This window comes from Anomalospiza imberbis, chromosome 3, assembly GCF_031753505.1.
Source record: "Anomalospiza imberbis isolate Cuckoo-Finch-1a 21T00152 chromosome 3, ASM3175350v1, whole genome shotgun sequence".
NCBI lineage: Eukaryota > Metazoa > Chordata > Aves > Passeriformes > Viduidae > Anomalospiza > Anomalospiza imberbis.
The window spans coordinates 72,973,454-72,992,987 of NC_089683.1; the positions used below are offsets into that span (position 1 = coordinate 72,973,454).

Consider the following 19,534-nt stretch of genomic DNA (forward strand, 5'->3'; position numbering starts at 1 on the left):
CCTTTTGGGTTTATATGAAAGAACCTTAACCATCAGAACTATTCCTAGGCATTACTAAAGTCTTAACTGAACTGGGATCTGAGTGGTTTGCTTAGTGACAGGTTTAAGCAGTTCGGTGCCTTTGCTACCATAAACCTACAGATTTTACAGAACCAGAGAAATCAGAAGTGGAAAGGAATTATCTTTCAACCTGCTGCCAAGACAGGATTTTCTAGGCTTCTTTCAGTTCATCGTAGCCTGCATAATCTGATCCTCTTCATTGGTCTGCCTAGATGTTCCTTCCTCTGAAATATTTCACGTTACAGAAGTACTTGCTGTATGATAAATATTTGAAGACCTTTTTGATGTCTCTGTAGTCTAGATACTGTTTTATCATGTGGTGCATATAATCCTAATTTTTAGGAGTTAATTTTCTCCTGGATCTGTGTTTTCAGGTTTCAAAATTATATTTTAACCTAGGCATGAGAGAACCTTTCCAACAGAACAAAAATGCTCTTGTTTTTATTTATTCTTATATGCCCACTTTTTTTTTTTTTTTTTTTTTTTTTTTTTTTTTTTTTGTCTTACATAAAATAGCAGTCACAGTATGTCAGATACTGGGACTACTCTCCAAAATAGTGGTTTGGAGTAGATATTTAGGATAAGAGGAACATGAAGATCTGTTTGTGTTGCCCTTTATTGCTTTACCCTTTCAGCTTCATCTTCACCTTAGTTTGTCCAGTGCTAGTCATCCTTGATGTCTCCCATGCTGTGGCTGTTTATTATAACAGCATAACTCATTCATCCTGGGAAGCAAAGAGAAGCTGTTCACTTTTGGATTATATTTAGAAGTCTTAGCTATGTTAAATTATGTCTCTCTTTCTCTTGTTTTTTGGAATGTTTAGGAAGTATATGTTGGCAAGGAGACCCTCTGCACCATTGACGGCCTTCATTTCAACAGCACTTACAATGCCAGAGTCAAAGCTTTCAACTCCTCAGGCGTTGGTCCTTACAGCAAGACAGTCATTTTACAGACGTCGGATGGTGAGCTGGGGGTTTGCCACTTTCTAAATGAAAAGCTGCAGGTCTCAGTGGCAGGACACTTTCATCCCTTTACACCCATTAATGTATTTGACACCTACTGGCATTTTCCATTATCAGTAACACTTCAGGCCTCAAGTTGTGTGATTTTAGTTGGCTGTAAAAGTCTAGGATCTAACTAAAAGACTTTCTTTATCATACAGAAACAGTTATGCAACTCATGGGACATTTTTTGTTCCACTCTGTCTCCCTTTCTACATATATCTTTGGGATTTGCCTTTTTCCTCACTACTGCTTCAATTTTCCTGCAAGGTTTGATAATACAGAAATGGGAACTCACGCTTGTTCCTCTGTAATTATACTTGACATCCACACAGACATTACAGGAAGTTCATATTCATTAATGATATTGTAATGAATTGAGAAGTGCATGCTATTATCACTTCCACTTTTATGCTGTGTTGCCAAAATAGGCCAGTATAAAATATTTATACTTTAAGAGCTTTTGGGGTCTTTTTTTTTTCTTTTTTATAAAAACCCCTTCACTTTGATAAACTAGTGAAGTCAATCCTAACCAGCATGGATGCAGCTAATCTTCATTTCCATTAAAGGTGATCCTGAACCAATTCACCTACTTGAGCAGTCTCCATGTCATGGATCAGCCTTTGTCTCCTCAGTGACTCTCTCGTTACTGTGTGTGGACAGAATGTCACTACCCTTAGCAGCTAAATTTCAGGGGAGCAAGTGCAAATGATGTAAAGCACTTCCGAGCTGAAGAACAGCAGGGTACCAGCTCAGATTAATCTTGTGTAGCTGCCTACAGTAACAAGGAAAGATGGTCTTTATTACCTCAGAGTACAGTGAGGTCTTTACAAAGGCAGAATTTTATCCTTCTTACTGAAGTAAAGCAGACAACTCTTGGACACAGCCCCTCCTGATCTAATCCTGCCTTTCCTTTTCCTGTTCCACAGTGGCGTGGTTCACCTTTGACCCCTCCTCAGCTCACAGAGACATAGTGCTGTCAAATGACAACCAGACTGCCACCTGCAACAGCTACGATGACCGGGTGGTTCTGGGCACCGCCGCCTTCTCCAAGGGCGTGCATTACTGGGAACTGCACGTGGACCGCTACGACAACCACCCGGACCCAGCCTTTGGCATTGCCAGGATTAACGTGGTCAAGGACATGATGCTGGGCAAGGATGACAAGGCATGGGCCATGTATGTGGACAACAACCGCAGCTGGTTCATGCACTGCAATTCCCACACCAATCGGTGAGTGCTGCCTGGGGGCTTTTCTCCTCACAGACATTTCTTCTGCCATGCATCAGAAGCAGGTGTCTCAGCAAGCCATCTAGTCCAGCTCCCGGCTAAGTGTACTTATTTTATTCCTTCTTTAAAATCACTAGTGACAGTGATTGCACCTTAACAGTCTGTGTTGGTGTTTGTTATCCTCGCTGTTATCAGTTTTTCCCTTAATTCTTGCCTAAATCCCCCCTGCTGTGATTTAAACCCATTATTGCATGTCCCACCCACATCAGCAGACAGGGGCACAGCACAATGGGACGCAGGACTTCTCTCATTGCTGGAGGGAGAAAGGTGGTTGATTCTCTTCATTAGGAGGAATCTTGGCTGCAGGTAGTACAATAATTAGGCTGCAGGTGTTTGTTTCCGGTTCTGACAGCTATTAAGGGTTTTGCTGTAGGTCACACTGAGGCAGATCTTGATACAAGGGACTGTTTGGCAGTGTGGGCTAAGTGACAGCTTTCATTCTACTGAGCCATTGTACCAAAGAGCTTTGTAAAGCACCTCAACTAGGACAGCCAACTTAGACAGAGGAGGATTTCAGAATGCCCCCAAGCCACTGTTACCCAGCCTCTCTCTGCCACTGCTCAGAGGCTCTGTGTTCTCAATGCTACTGAGCAGTGGAGAGACATGTTCTAGCTGCAGGTACCTCCAGGGATGGATCACACAGAGAGAACAACTGTCAGCACAGATCCTGTATTGTGCTGACATGGTTGCATGACTTTCGGTGCTCAGGATAGTTACCTCTGCCTAGTGCTGGCTTCTGTTTCATCAAAGTGATGCCAGACTGCACAGGGGACACATGGTTAACTTTGCTTGAAGGTACGAGAGCAGAACTGCACTGCTCTCTTTCTGTGTCCCATGCGAGGGTCAGCCTTAGCAGAAGGTCAGCTGGGTACTGAGACCCTTGAGAAGATCTCCTCTGAAAAGGATCTGAAGTCCTTTGTTTATTTTGGAAAATGGTCTATTCATATACCTGTTCTATCACAATGGAAGATTGATGTCTGAGTAAAGTGACTGACTAAGGATATGTAGCGTGTCTGTGGCAGAGCTGGAATCAACTTCTGTTTAGTTTTCTACTGACTGTCCCAGCAAGTCTTCCACTCTCACTGTCTCAGGTGTTCATTCTCTTATACCAGATGATCAAAACAAAGTTTTAGAGTGATTTTTAAAACACCGAAATGCAGGTGTCTCCTTAAAGTGATAAGGTTGTGTCAACATGCACTGTATCCTAAGGTTGATTGCAATGTCTGCTACTGAATAGTCGTTTATACTCTACAGTATACCTATGCTTTGAGTCAGTACACTGCAATTGCTGGGAATTTTTGTTTGAAACATGGTTTGATTTTGCAGTTCATTACAGACAGGTGGAAGGACCTTGTAGCTGGATCAAAAGCTATCTGAAGTTGCTTGGATTTTTTTCCATGTGTCCAAAGACCTTAGATCATGTCCTAAGACAATACAGAGTAAAATAACATCAGTATAATAAATATACCAAAAAGTTCTCTGTCCCTTTAACATCTTAATTCGATTCAGGGCGGAAGTAATGTTAAGCTGTATTAATTTTAATGCTCTGTGGAACAGCTTATGTTTTCTGGAAAAACGCTGGCAACCATTCTGTGCACCAGTGTCCCAGAAACCTATTTTATGGATTTGGTCCTCGGTATGCTCCTCCTGGCAAGCAACACACAAGCTAAGCAAAAGCATTTTTCTGGGAAACACAAGCAATGGAAACACTTAGGATTTCCAATCATCCTGCTTAATCAAGAGAACAAAGTGCTTTCTATTGATGATAGTTTCCCAGTTTTTACCTGATAAAACACAAAGGCATGTGCAAGGCACGGACAGACCCGTGGAATATCTGTTCAAGGGAAGTACACTCGCAAAGGGCATGTAGTCTTAAGAAATCACATGCGCTTCAATGAAATTAGGTCTAGGCATTATATTTTTAACTGTGACAGTCAACTAGGTCAGTTTTTTAACTCATTAGCTGTAATAGTCTTGTGGAAACAGTTATTGCTGCTTATTTGTTTTTCCCCACTGGACACATGTGCATGACAGCACGGTATCACAATCCAAAGTGAATTCGTCGTCAACTTTTAGCCTCTGGAATGTTGTTGTGATAAAAGTAACACCATAGTAATAGTTTCTTGCTTCCTAATCTTCATGAAAATAAATTAGGGTTATTAATAAATGACTAGTTTCAAGGATAACCTGAGATAGAGCTTGAAAGACTAATTTGTGTGACCTGTCACATTTAGAGGACTTTTCTGTTCCTTTCAGTCACAGCATGCAAAACTTGATCTAGCATGACTTCTGTAATGCTGGAAGGGGCATGAACAGGAGACTCTAATGCATCCGGAAACATAGGGATCCTTTTGAGAACAGGCCGAGGAAACTGGTTAAGAAAATACTTTAGGGCGGAAATATATGTTTGGGAGGCACCTTTAAGTCATGCTGTTCCCAAAAATCTGAGCCTGGGAAAATTATGGAACAGATCCTTCCAGAACCTGTGCTAAGGCACATGGGGGACAGGGAGGTAATTGAAGACAGTGAGCATGGCTTTACCAAGGGCAAGTCCTTCTATGATGGAATGACTACAGCAGTGGACAAGGGAAGAGCTATGGGCAACATCCATCTGCACTTCTGTAAGGCCCTTGATACGGTCCCCCATAAAATCCTTCTCTCCAAATTGGAGACACATGGATTTGATGGATGTCCAATGGGTAAGGAATTGGTTGGATAGTCACATCCAGAGGGTAGTGGTCAACAGCTGCATGTTCAGATGAAGGCTGGTGACAAGTGGTGTCCCTCAGGAGTCCATACTGGGGCCAGTTCTATTTATTGTCTTCATCAGTGTCATAGAGAGTGGGATCAAGTGCACCCTCAGCAAGGTCACAGATGACACCAAGATGTGTGGTGTGGTTGACACACCTGAGGGACAAGATGCCACCTAAAGGGACCTGGACAAGTTCAAGAAGTGGGGCCATGGGAACCTCATGGGCTTCAACAAAGCAAAGTGCACAGTCCTGCATCTGGGTCAGGGCAGGAGGGAGGATGAAGGGATTGACAGCACCCCTGCCAGGAAGAACTTGGGGATATTGGTGCCTGAGAGGCTGATCATAGTCTGTCAGTGTGCACTTGCAGCCCAGAAGGACAACTGTATCCTGGGCAAAAATTGTCAGAGGAATGGAACATCGGTCCTTTGAAGGAAGGCTGAGAGAGATGGAGACGCTCAGCCTGGAGAAAAGAAAACTCCAGGAAGATCTGATCACGGTCTTTCAGTATTTAGAGGAGGTTTATAAGAAAGATGGGGATAGCCTTTTTAGCAGGGCTTGTTGTACTAGGACAAGGGGAGATAGTTTTGAACTGAAAGAGGATAAATTCAGACTAGCTATAAGGAAGACATTTTTTTACAGTGAGGATGGTGAAACACTGGAACTGGTTGCTCAGAGAGGTGATGGTTGCCCCATCCCTAGAAACATTCAAGGTCAGATTGGATGGGCTTCTGAGCAGCTTGACCTAGTTGAAGATGTCCCTGCTTTTTGCATGAGGGTTGGACTGGATGACCTTTAAGGTCCCTTCCAATCCAAACTATTCTGAGAGGTGCTGAATGCCCATTAACAAGGGGCACTGACATTCAATGCAATAGATCTGTTCCTTGGCAGAGTTCCCAAGAGCAGGACTACCAGGTGCTACAGGCAATACTCCAGCCACTACATGTCTATGGAAAAAAGGAGATGTAAATATCCTTGAAATATTTTATAATTAAATACTTTATACTGAAAAACAACAGGAAGTTGAAATCTAGAATATTTGTATTTTAGTCTTAGAAGTCCCTTGCAATCAGGAGAGTCTCTTCATTGACTTCAGATATCTCAAGAGCAGGTTTTTTCATCATACAAAAATGCTACAACTGAATGAAAAATGCTGCCATTGGCAATAGGTATCATAATGTTTTTAGAATGCTGTAAATCTAACACTTAAAGTATTGTAATGGAGAGTTGAATTAATTATTCAGTTTATTAAATTGTTCATAAATTGTTAGTATTTATTTTTAAATAATAGTGAAACTACTTTTCTTAATTCCTCAAGTTCACTCAAGTTCCTCCAGTTCATGCAATCATATTCTGCACATTGTCCAAGCTGTTACTGAAAGCCTCTTGGAATAACAGTCTCTACTGCCACAGGCAACTGCACTTTTCATGGTAGCCAAATTCCCCTTTCTATACTCTGACCTTCCAGGCTCCTGCACAGCACTTCTGCACTCAGGACTTAGTGTTGCACACAGAAATCAAAATGTTCAAATTATTTACTTGAAAAAAATAAAACAGTGTTACCTATCTCCTGAATTGCATTGTCCTTTAATAAATACTAAGTATTTATTAAGGGAGCATTGCAACAAAAAAAGGTGTATTTTCCTTTTGCATGAAGGTTACTTGGGTTGTGTGGTATAAGTCTCATTAAGTAGCTTAAAAATGTGTTACAGTAAAGGAGCAGACTTTTACATGGTGCCACAGAAGTGTACCAGGAGGGAGCAACATCACTTTGCGTCTCTTGAGCTATTTGGCTTTTTTACCACAACAAAAGCATTTATTAGAAAAATTATCCTGTAATGCTATCGAAATGGTACATAAGAGTGAGGAAATGTATTACATAAGTTTTCTCATAAAACAGACTCTCCCAGCTCTCCTCCTAGAGAAAGCAACCAGGAAAATAGTCCAAAAAGTGCCGGAGTCCTCAAAGTACTGTTCCCAAGGAAGCATGAGATGCTAAGAGCAGCAGCTGATCAGCCCCAGAAGTCCAGCCTCCCTTGTAGCAGTGTGGTGAAGAGCTCCTGCCTGCTTCTGTCCTCCCTAAATCCTGCCAGAGCCAGTTTCTCACTGTGGGGAGATGGCAGAGTAGGAATGGGGCAATCTATCTACCTGCTGAATTCCTGCAGAACTTGGGGCAGGAATAAAGGGAGAAGGTCCCCATCTTTCTGCTCTGCCCCAACACTGCTGTGGCTCGTGCACGGCCTCAGCTGGGTCCTGCCCTTGCCTGGATGGAATCTGCAGGCAGAATCTATCTCCTCTTCAGTGGGGCTGTCCCTAGGGGCTGCAGAGGAGTCACTCAATGTCACACAGCTAATTAGCCCACAAGAAACAAATTAGCTTGTCGTATAGGAAAGAACATCGTAATCTCAAAAATGCGATGTTTCTGTTTTTGTTTCCCTAAGAGAATTGATGTCATTTAAAAGGATGCAATAAAATCCATTTTAAGCAGGATCTAAAATGTGGTGTCCTCCATGCAAAGCTGTTCCTAAACAGAAAAAAAAAAAAAATAATCTACTTGTAAATAGCTCCAAATCATAGTACTGTTGCTTCCCACAATCTCATAGTGAGTTTTATGATTGAGGGCTTTTAATAAAAACAGTCTATATAGTGAGATACTCAGGGTAGGCAAGCATCTTAAATTTTGATGGAAAATAATTTGTTTAGTATGATTGAGGGCTTTTAATAAAAACAGTCTATATAGTGAGATACTCAGGGTAGGCAAGCATCTTAAATTTTGATGGAAAATAATTTGTTTAGTGGTTTTGGAGAAGAGCTCAGAGAGAAACCTATGAATGCTTACAGGACCAGAAATCAAATCAAAGGCATCTGGCTACAGTGATTTTTCACATCTAACACCTCTCAGAGTCAATCCATGATTCTTAGCTATACTATTATTGTTTGAAGAGCTTTAAAGGGAGAAATCAGAACAGTTTTCTATAATCTACCTTCAGATGAAGTGCCACGTGCCACATTCAGTCTCAAGGAAAAGAGTTTGTGACACCTAGTGGACAAGAGGGAAATTTCTTACCCTGCACTATATTCTTCCTAATCATATTCCAGTCCCCCCCTCCTTTTTTATTTTTTATGTTTTGCCTACCTATTGTGATAAATTTTATGATAAAATACCATTAATCTTGTGAATGTTGTGTGCCTGAGGTGAGTGCTTGAGACAAAAGACAGCTGTTTCCTTTCCTACTGCAAATTATCTGAAATCTGATTTACCCTGAACAAATTGTGTCAGGCTGTAAATCCATTGCAGAGCCCCATGATATCAGTGGAATAGCAGTGCCTGTGGCCAATCTGCATATCTAGTGGGTATTTTTGCTCAGTGTCCTTTAAAGTAATACTGAGTTTGACTAACCCCCAAGTCAAAGTGCATTAATGTCAAATCGCCCAAGCGTGTAATGGCTGGCTGAGTCTGTTCTGGCAAGCTCTGACACTGCAGGAGCTCTCAGCAGCTGCTCCCGACACAACCAATTATCACTGGTATTAAAAACTGTGCCTGCACACTTGAGACAGCTCCCAGTCCTATAGCTGAGCACCCTGTCAAGCAGAAGCTACACTTAGGCCTAACCAGTCCCAGCTTCCCTTCCTCCCCAAAACCACTCTCTGTTGTACCTGTGCTGGTTCCCTGGGCTCTGGAAATCTGGGTTCCCTTAGAGCATGCCAAGGTGAGTAGTTGAGCTGGAAGTATCTCTCTGGAGTTGTTAGCAGGCATATTGATTAGAAATGAACACCTAGCAAAACAGCTTCCTGCTTTTTCATTTCCTGCCATGCATCACTTCACTGTAACAGCGATACTCAGAGGTGCCATGTCTCCAGGACTCCACTGGCTCACCTCCCAGTTTGTCATTAGCTGTTAGCTCTGGACCCCATTTTCACCTCTTAAATTGCAGTTGCAGGAGAGGTGGATCTAATTTCTGTTTAGGATCCCTTCATTAGGCTCCCATGGATGAGGTATGTATACTTCAGATAAAGGTGTGGCTCAGTCATGAGCAAATGCCTCAGGGATAATCATTTCCCTATGCTGCTCCACTCTGCTTAGTAAGGCTGGCTTCTCCTAGAGGGAGCAGCACAGTGTGCTCTGCCTTCACCAACAATGTGCCCTTTGTACCTTAGGACTGAAGGAGGAGTTTCTAAAGGTGCCACCGTTGGTGTGCTCCTGGATCTGAACAAGCACAACCTGACCTTTTACATAAATGGGCAGCAGCAGGGGCCTCCAGCGTTTGAAAACATCGAGGGCGTCTTCATGCCTGCATTGAGCCTCAATCGAAACGTCCAGGTAAATCTCCTGCAGTCCAGCCCCACTTACCCTTTCCAACTAAAGGAGCTGATAGCATCATCTATGGGTAGTCAGTACAGAGAGGGGCTCTTTTCCTTCTTGGGCTTACATCTAGGCTCCTCACACTTTTTGGACTACATTTAACCTTCTGCCTTGCCTAACCAATGTGAAGAGTAATGCCATAAAACAAGTGAAAGTACCTGCATGCCTAATTCCTGCTCTGATTTTCCCGTGATGCTCCACTTAGAAAGCAGCGTCTCTAAAGTTCTCTTCTCCTAGTTTGAATAAAAACCATCTTAATTCCTCCTAGATCTCATGTTTGGAGATAATTAACATTGGCAAATGACTGAAGTATGAGCAGCACAGTGGTAAGGAGAGCAAAGGCAACATACGTCAGAGAACTGGCACAACAGAGCAAATCAGTCAGCTCATCATTCTTGTGCTCTGTGTACAACAGGCATTCCTCTTGGAGGAGCTGTCTTTAAATATAATGTATTTTTACTTCAAGACCACTGCTTATGGCTAGAAACCGGGTGTGGTAGAGAGAACCTGTGGAAATACCCGGGAGCCTGAGGACTGAAGGAGGTCAGGTTAGGTCAGGCAGGCAGGACAGCTAGGGTGTAGCACTCATCATACATGGGCTCCACCATGTGACCTCTGTCCTGAAGCACTTGGGGTCCCTCATGCAGACATCCATCCGCCTTGTACCTAGCAAGCAGCACTTCTGGATACCTACAACCTGTGGCTACATTTGGGAAAAGATACAGACACCTGGCTTCTCAGTCCCAAAGTATTCAGGAGGGAAGGGGGAAGGAGGCTTGTTTATTTCAAAGACTAGATATCATCTCCATTAATAGTCTTGATTTAAACTTGGACCTGCAGTCCTGCAGCCCTTTCCATGTAATTTCCCTGCACTTGCCTTCACAAATGGTCTTTGCTGAGGATGTCTCAGTTTCTAATCTAACATTATTTCTTCTTTGTGCAGGTGACCCTGCACACAGGACTGGAGGTTCCACAATCTGTAAAACAGCCCAAGTTGCCCAACAACTAATGAAGCCCCCATCTGACACTGTGCTGGATTCTGTAAGCTTTCTCAGTGTGTTTTGGCACTTTTCAGTAAGTCAGTAAAAAAGCATCCTCTTCCCTGACTTCAAACACTGTGCAGCATGCTGCTCACCGAGTAATCGGCTGGTTAGAGCTAGGCCACTCCATTTTCAATTTAACAGCCATAGCAAGCACATCCACTGGACTGGCACTCGACTGCAGATGGGTACCTGAACATATCCACTCTGCATTGCATACACAGGTACACTCATGTGCACACACACAAACACATCTGTAAAGCAAAAGGTTAAATGAGTGTATTTTCTCTCTCATGGTTGGATTTGTGCTTAAATATGCTGGAAAAATGGGTGAGACTGAGGACAGTGGATGTTGGAGCAGTTTACCAGTAGATGAACTGGATTCCCTTGCAACCTGAAGTTCTTAAATAAAGAAAGCATATGTTTTGACAGCTGAAGCGGAGGTTATATGCTCAAGAATTCCTGGTTGTCAGTTACATTCAGGGGCTCAAATGACCATGGATTATTCCTTCTAGCTCTAGACTGCAGTACGATATAAGATAATGTCCCCTCAGAATTCAGTGGCAGAATTTATTATCTGCAATGCGAACAAGATCGGTTCCCAAGTGCTGCCATGAAATAGCTAGGCTCATTTTAGCTAACACCACGATACATGCAGAATTCAGGTACAGAAAGTAGAAAGAAAAATATTCTTGATGCATTTTAGTGTTTGTTATTTAGGCAGGACTGTGGAGACACTTAAAGAAGATCTGATTGTGGTTATCAGCACAACTCTTGAAAAACAGTGCATGCGAGATTCCTTTGAACAGAAATGATACAAGATTTATTTAAGTATGGCACATGCAAAGTCTCCCACATTGAGAAATGCTGCTTTCCAGCCTTGAGCCTAATAAAAACTCTGCAGCTGTAGTTCCAATGTAGCTTTGAGATCCGAAGCCTTAATTTTCTATTAGATTACTGTGAGCTAATTAATGTCTTGATCCTAATGAAACACTTGAGAGAGATTAATAGCAGTAATGCAAAACCCATCCCTAAAAATTTTTCTGGATTGGGACATAAATCTTTTGCAAGACTTGATCTGTGCCTGGCACTTCCCACATAAATGAGCAGCCATTTCAGGTGCTGGCCGTGACAACTGGAGTCTGACTGACAGTGATCTTTTCTCACAGCCATGGCACTGTCACCTGCATGCAGTTGTCAGAAAACCGAACACTGGTTTGCCTGTGTGCTTCATTCCCTCTGAACCACGTTAACATGTGCAAGTGTGTGTGTGTGTTTAGTGGCAATGCGTGAGGACGAGATACAGCAGGCTTGGTGAGCCCATGACATCTTGGACTCTTGTCACTCTAACCCTACAGAAGTGTGGTGCTATCAAGGAAAAGCATAAACTTTCAAATCCTATCAATGTCTTATCTCCTTTTTTAAAATCCTGCTGCTTATACAAATTTTCTTCCTCAAGCAAACATATACGCACACGCATATTCTTATCAGGCATGTAATTATTAAACCTGAAAACAAATATTCCAACCAAAATCCAGCTTACTGCTTTGCATTAAAGCACAGCCACAGGACAAACAGCCCAGGCCTGCCTTCAGGCAGCCTGCCAGCCCCCAAATATCCCGCTGCAGGCCCACTTCTGGTCTCTGTCTGGAGCACATCACTCAGGTAGTGCTGAGTGATGGCAAGGCTTCCCTGCAGCAAACAGCCAGAATTCTCCGTGGGTCATCCCACCTCACAGCCATTGTGGGAAGGGAAAGGCAGCCCAGAACAGAACTGGGCTATTGCAGACACAAAGCAGTCTGCCATCCTGCTGCCTGTAACCAAGCATCCTGTAGCCCACCTCTCCTGCAGGACAGCAACATCAGGATGCACCTTCAGCAACATCAAGAAATAGGAAATAGAACCAACAATGGAAGAAAAATAACATATGCTATTAAGTGAGGAAGCAACAGCACTTCCTTTAAAGTCTGGAACGGATTGTATTAGTAAACTTGTAGACAATGTAATAACTGTGCTATGCTTATCTTGGTTTTGTAAAGAATATCAGAGACCAACTGTGTTATAATCTTCAGTTTCATTCAATACCATATGAACTCATGCAAGATTTTCTAACTAGCAGGTCTGTTTTAACCTACCTCAGCTAGAACGCTACCAGACCCCAACTTTCTTGTCGAGTGTGCTCTTCTACAAACCTAACAGTTGTAAGGTTTGTAGAACAAAACAAAAGCATTGGCTTTGAGTATTGCCAGTCAGAGTAGTGTATGGGAATATTGTACATAAATTGCACATAGTTTTTTATATGGGGAAACATCCTGTTATAATTTTAATATGGAAGGCACTCCACTTTCACTTGTATTAAAAAAGATAGGGCATTGTTTCTTTTGGGACAGAACCTTTGTCTTTACTCCCAACTTCTGTAAAGGAAACTCAAATGAATTTACATCTTTCCAATCTTCAACCATTGCCAGATCTTTAAAATTAATTCTGAATGGGTTTTAGAAGTGTTTGCAGTACTCAGTTTTTGTTTTCGTAGTTGCTTTGGTGTCAGTTTGGTGCAAATTCCTGGTGTATTATATCTTGGGGAGAACACACTGAGTGACATGTTATTAATTTCTAATGAATATATGGACAGTAGGTAGGAACAGTGAGTAGAGAAGCTCAATTTTTACCCTCTATGCATTCCAACGTTCACAAAAGTAGGGTAGCTACCACTATAGTCTCCTTTAAACCTAGCAGAAATGCAAATAAGTTAAAAGGAATACAGTTAGAAGTAGGCTACCTGCATTAGTAAGACTACTTTACCCTAGGTAAAAAACAAAAAAAAGTGTTTGCATGTGTTGGTTGTGTACACAATCAAGGACTTATATTTGACATGGCCTGTAGCAATAAACCCGCTATCCTCATAGAGTGCACTCTTGTGACTTCAGCTGGATAGTTTGATTAACAGAAATGCTTAAGTAGTTAAAATTACTCTAGGAAACCAACAACTCAATACATGAATATTTATGCAGAGCATGCAGGGGCCATCTGAACACAAGCAGAGCAGAACTTTCCCTTTGCGGAACAGCATTAGGTGGGGAGAGGTGGAGCACTCCCACTGCTCTGCTCAGGCTGGAGATAGTTTCCTTCTCTGCAGGCAACTTCCCCAAGGTCCATCTCATTACAAACTCAGCAGTTTGCACATTCTTCATCTATAGTATCTCTTCTGCCAGTTTTTGTTTCCTCCAAATCCTTTCTTTAGGAGGGAGACAGCCTTTAGTCCCTGCAGAAACTGTGCTGCTGACTGTTCAGGGAGAACCCAGAGTGAAGAGGATTGGCACAGATACCCAAGGGGACCACTTTGTTTGCTCTTCTTCCTTTTGTTCCCTCAGAGTATTTCTGCAGCTCTCTGGGGCTCCAAGCTCCTCTGGCACCTGGGCCCACCCAAAGCTGCCTGTCATGAGATTCTTCAGCTCCTAGAGGCCAGGTTGCTTCTTCTAAGCAGGAGATCAGAGCCTCTTGCACTGGGATAAATTCCATCCACTATGGTACAGAGCCCACACAAGGTAGCTGTCAATTGACTTAACATTTTAAAAAACCCACCAAAACACAAGCAGGGCCTCCCCTTATTAACAAAACAAAGCTTGACTTCTGCACACACCAGTATGGAACCTCTGAACAGCTGCAAAATAAATACAGCAGTTGAACTTTCTGTCCTTCAGAGCAACAAAGGACTCTCAGTTTTCACCTACCCCTGGGAGGCCCAACCTTAGCCTTTTGTAAACCTTCTTCCTGGCTCTTTCCTCTGCAAATTTCCATTTAGTTCAGGAGCACCGTCAGACTTCCCAAGGCATGCAATGCTATACAAATTCCACTTCCTCCTTTTCCCTCATCAACTTGAAAAGAGCTCACAATATCTCTTAGTAAGACTTAATGTCAATATAAGCACACATGTAGCTGACAATCCCTTGCTCCTTCTGCTGTAGAAAGGTATGTGCTGTAAAATAAATCTCAGTGAGGACAGTAACATACTGTGATGTATTACAATTCTGGAAAGCAATTTGACTTCTAAAAACAGAAAAGATGGGCAAACAGCACTGTCACCTCCTATTCTTGCCTATGCACTTAAGATACATAGAGAAAAATATATTGGACTGAACAAAATAAATAAGCATGAGCTTACATTTATCAGAGTTTAAGAGGAAAAAGTATTAAATGTTATTTATTATATGCATAATGTTCCATCGTGTTGTAAATAATGCCATGATAGTGTATTGCTGTAGTTTGTTCTTGGCTGGTGATAGAGTTCTGTGGTAGTGCTGTGTAAGTTTTTTTTTTTTTTCCTCAAGGCATAGTTAGTAAAGATGGAAGAGACCACTCCACAGTCTGGTTTCCCAGTTGTTCTAGAGCAAGAAGAAATGTGAGATGCAGCTTTTTGTTTTTTTTTTTTTTCCCTTAAATGATAATATTTCTTAAGGTAAGAGAGATGAGATTAAGGCTAAGCTGCCACCACCACCATCACAGTGTATGAAAAACACTGTGTTTGCAACTGCCAAAAAAGAGGTAGTGCATTTCGGGACCACAATTCAGATCACCCATCCCTGTGAGAAGGGACACAAAATTCCACAACCTGGGAACAGCAGCTTTCTGGTGCCATCTAGTACATCCTTTGGTCACAAACAGAAAGATGAGGAAGGAGAGTTGTTAGACCTTATCTCAGGCCTTACCAGCTTTGCAGCATTCTGCTTTAAACAGCAAAACCAAGAATTCCATTTTGAACCAGGCAAGGTAATATGAAAACATCAAGCATCTTGGCTAGATCAACTTTGGAAGGGAGATTACAGTTACAGATCAACCACATTGCAAATGTAAAGGGCACTTGTCACTGAAAATTACCAGGCAGAGATAGAGTCCTTTTATTTTTTTATTTTTTTTTTTTTTAGGAAAAATAAAAAGTGAGCTGCTTCTCGTTTTTACTGACAACATTTCTGGTGGTTCCTCTGCCCAGCTCTACTGAATGCTGCACACGCACAGCCAGGTGGAGCAGCAGCCTGAAGCACAAATCTGTCATTCTTAAGACACATTTGGGTCTTCTCAGGTGCAGAAAGAAGCCCATATGCAAACCTCAGAGACTAGATGCGTGGGGCTCCTGCATCTTTGCACAATACAGGAGACAGACATGTGTTTCACTGACAGAGGCACTCAGCAGCATTTTCCCCTTCTGTTAAATGACGTTTTTGTTACATTTGTTATTGCAAACAGTTCCAAGCAGAATTAATTAAAAAAATATTTTTATGCTAATTGGAGAATTTTTAACATTTTCTTGTGAAGCAGTAGATAGAAATATTCCTGGATGCTGATTGCATTCCTTATCCTCCACCTCCCTTAAATGTTGTCAATAAAAACACTAACCTTCCTAGGTAGCATGGTGAGAAGACATTATGTGATGAATATTAAAAATAAATGCATGAGGTAAACCTGCTATTCTTTCTGATTGTTATATGAAGCATGAGTAACACTAATTTAAATGTTGGCAACTCAAATATTGCAAAGAAATAAGAAAATGGTGTTCAGTTCTGGTTAAATGGAAGACAAGAAGTTGTTTCTATGTTTTCTTAAGTACAACATTTTTTTTCTTTACTATTGTTTCCCATAGCTTATATGAATTTGCAGCTGGTGAAATATACATCTCTGCTATATGTGTCTCTCACCAGATCAAGAGGAAAATACAAACTTTTTATAATTTTGTACCTGTAGCAAATGTTTGTATTTTTGAATTAGAAACAAACTGCTATTTGTCTTTTGGTCCAACTAAAACTTTGTGTATTATTACTATTATTACCCTTTTGGAAAACCTGACATATAAGTTTATGCTGTTTTACAGTTTATAAATAAATTCTTATAACATTGCCAACAAATCCAGCATCACTACCCTATTTATTATTAAAAATGATGATTACTTAGATGAGGCATTCATACAGTTTGCATGCCTGTCTCCTACAGTTGATACTGCTTTGTTACTTACAGTCAAGAATAATCCAGTAAATGGAGAAAGCCAAGAGTGTCGTCCTTTAGAGCAACCATCTGTGCCTCAGCTTTAGACATATCCTGATTCAGTGGCATGGAACACCTCTCTTTGTCAGCACCCCTCTGCTAGCTCTGGCTCATGTCGGTTATAGAACACCTGGGAAAGCTGCAACCCACCTTAGACACTTTGGGAAATCACCCACTTTCCAGAAGGTTCTAACACTGGAATAAGCAGAGGCTGGAAAGAACCATAGCATCAGTAGGTTCTCACTGGAAAGCCCTTTGGGTAAGTGTAGAAGACTGGGCAGCAGAAAGCTTGTCAGGGCAGGGACGACACAGACTTTGTGAGATGGTTTGAAATGACTAATAATCTTGGAGCTGCACACTATCAAGCAGATGGCCTGTGAGGGACTCAACAGCACTTCAGAGGCAGCACACCCAGCACACCCAGCCCCTGCAAAAAGGCAATCACAAAGCTACACAACCTTCACAGACATCTGTCAGTAAGGCAGAATAAAGCATTCTGACACAGCAATAGCAGCACCAGGGTTAAGAAACAGGAACTCAGCCAAAACAATCAGAAGAAAGTACAGACAACAGTGCGGAGACACCATCAATCACAGCCTTTCTTTTTTTTCTCATGCAAAAAATACAACTTGTCATCAACTCCTTTATGGCAAAGGGTTTGACTGGGAAAAAAGATAATCACATGTGGCTTAACACATAGGGAAACGGGGAATAAAGATAACTGCAATAGGAAAAGGCATGAGAAACAGAGCAGATAAGGAGACATCCTCAAGTTCTTCCTTTACACCTCATTCCTCTATGCAACTGCAGACAGAGGGCAAAATAAGATGTGCCCTGCTGTCTTCTTCCCATAATCAATGTTACTCAGTCAAGAGTGGCTTTCATGTATCAATGTGTGCTCCAAAACCAACACAGCTTGCTGTTGGTACACTTGTGTACTCTGTTCATCACCAACAAGTCAGCCCAGAAACACTAGGTGCAGCAGGTTCTCAACACTCGTTTGCCAATGCTGTTGATGCATCTAGTAACAAAACAGGACTGAAAGTACCATGCTTATCTGAGCACAGCACTCCAAAAGAAATGCAGCACGCCCAGCTCAAAACACCTTGGAGACATGATATGAAAAAGCAAACCTATCTCCATGTAACAGAGGCCTTTCATAATGCACACACATTAAACAAGTGTGAAAATGCAAAACTTTGAATGAACTTTTTGTTTCCTTCCCCCAAAAACTTTCACATTCCACTGTCAACTTGGCATTTCAATTTTCAACTTTTTAGTTTAAGAACTGATTTTTTTTTTCAGCTTTTTACACATCTTAGAAGCTCAACTGCAAAAGTTACACTCCATTCTAAGTTTCACTCCCAAATAGCTTTTGGGAGTTGTGGAGGTGGAAAGTGAACATTTTAACTTACCAAAGTTAATGTAGAACGTGAAGTCCCACATTATATGCCAAGTGAGACAAACAAAACTTTATCAAGAAGTGAGCAGTAAAAATTAAGCTCAAGAATTAACCAGGAATTGTAAAATACAGATTCTCTTAAAACATCCAAAGCCCATCTGTTGCTTCAACAAGTCTTGATGCTCTGTACTAAATTCTCAGTGGTTACACCTTCACACGCCATTGTGATTTGACATTTCTCTAATGTCAAGTAAGTCATTAAGTCTGTAACCAGACAGGAATCTTAATTCCAGTTTGAATCTGCAATCAATACTGAGTAAGAAGAAATCAAATTATGAAATTATGAAATGTGATAATAGCATTTAGCAACCAAACTCTGCACACCCCTTCTGTTCCTACACAGCTCCAGAAACACTCCCTTCTGCTTGTTATCTGGCACTTGATCCCTCCAAACCCTCTTTCTCCTCTTGGTCCTCTTTGTGCTGGCAGACACATGTCTCCAGGACATGCAGGTAAGGTAAGGTGTGGGGGAAGTAGCGTGCCAGAACACTTTCCCATCCTGAGAGGGCGGCAGCCTCCGATGGTGCTGCAAGCTCAGCAAGACACAGACCTCGGGGTCAGGGATCACCTTGCTCAGGCTCCCAGCCCACAAGGGTACCAGTACACCTAGAACAAGTTTCTGCTGTAAGGGCTGTTTTCCTTACCATGTACACATCCTTCACTGCCAGAGCTGTTCCAACAAGCTCTATATCTTACAACACAGAAAAAAATCTGTCATTTAAGTTATCCTTATCTTTGTCTCCCCCTAAAATACTGAACTTTCATTTTGGAAGTGTTACTAACAATTGCCATTTTTAATGGATGGACCTTAAAAGCAACAAAATAAAATATTTAGTTACAGAAGACAATCAATGTTGTTCCAGAAACACCAGACTGCTGAAATCCAAATAGCACTAAAAGGCAGTTTTGGTAAAGATTTCACAGAAAAGCCTTAAGAAGCATGGAATCAAAACAAACACGAGTTAACTGGAACAACCAGTAGCTTTTGAGTGTCCATGCTCATTTGGCTCAGTCTTACATGGTTTTGTTTTTAAAAACCAAACAACCAAGCCACCAAACCACTATTCCAAAGTGCTTACTTGGAGATCTCTACAGAGATATACAAGATGAGTGTGTAATGCTTGCCTGGGACAAAACTTCAGAAAAGTATTATTTTCATTCCAAAGCAGGTAATGTTGAAACATTAAGAGGTTTTGCTGGCCAGAAAAATTATTGTGCAGTTCCACTATTCACCAGTAATCCATAAGGATAAAGAAACAGATTTCTGTCCAATAAATGTTTGGAGAACACCTACTTCCAGTTCAGAGTAAGATACTGTTTTTTCCAAATTCCTTCCATATGAAAGATATATATATTAATCCATTAATTTATGGATTAAATGAGTATTTTAGTTACAGCCAATAAGTAGATTCTACAAAAAGAAATGTTTTCTTTAGCACATATTGACTATAAAATAGCCTGTATAACCTTAATAAAAACTCTATTCTTTATTTATAAAATGGTAAATTCTAATAATCATCCCAAGGCAGAATGG

General features: G+C 41.5%; 1 protein-coding gene and 1 long non-coding RNA gene across 3 annotated transcripts in view; one reads left to right on the top strand and one right to left on the bottom strand.

Moving 5' to 3' along the window:
• Nucleotides 1-12,360, top strand: part of TRIM67 (tripartite motif containing 67) — a 35,926-nt gene extending 23,566 nt beyond the window's left edge. For both annotated transcript variants that reach the window (XM_068185111.1, XM_068185110.1), the window contains exons 7-10: nucleotides 885-1,023; nucleotides 1,992-2,295; nucleotides 9,261-9,423; nucleotides 10,409-12,360. In XM_068185111.1, coding sequence (XP_068041212.1) covers nucleotides 885-1,023; nucleotides 1,992-2,295; nucleotides 9,261-9,423; nucleotides 10,409-10,474 — 672 coding nt within the window. In that variant the 3' untranslated portion in view covers nucleotides 10,475-12,360. The remainder of the gene's footprint in view (nucleotides 1-884; nucleotides 1,024-1,991; nucleotides 2,296-9,260; nucleotides 9,424-10,408) is intronic.
• On the bottom strand, nucleotides 562-5,161 carry LOC137471092 (uncharacterized). Its single transcript, XR_010997402.1, has 3 exons — nucleotides 4,771-5,161; nucleotides 3,612-3,776; nucleotides 562-785 (listed from the first exon to the last, which is right to left on the bottom strand). It is a non-coding gene; the product is annotated as an uncharacterized lncRNA (long non-coding RNA).
• Nucleotides 12,361-19,534: the final 7,174 nt, after the last annotated feature.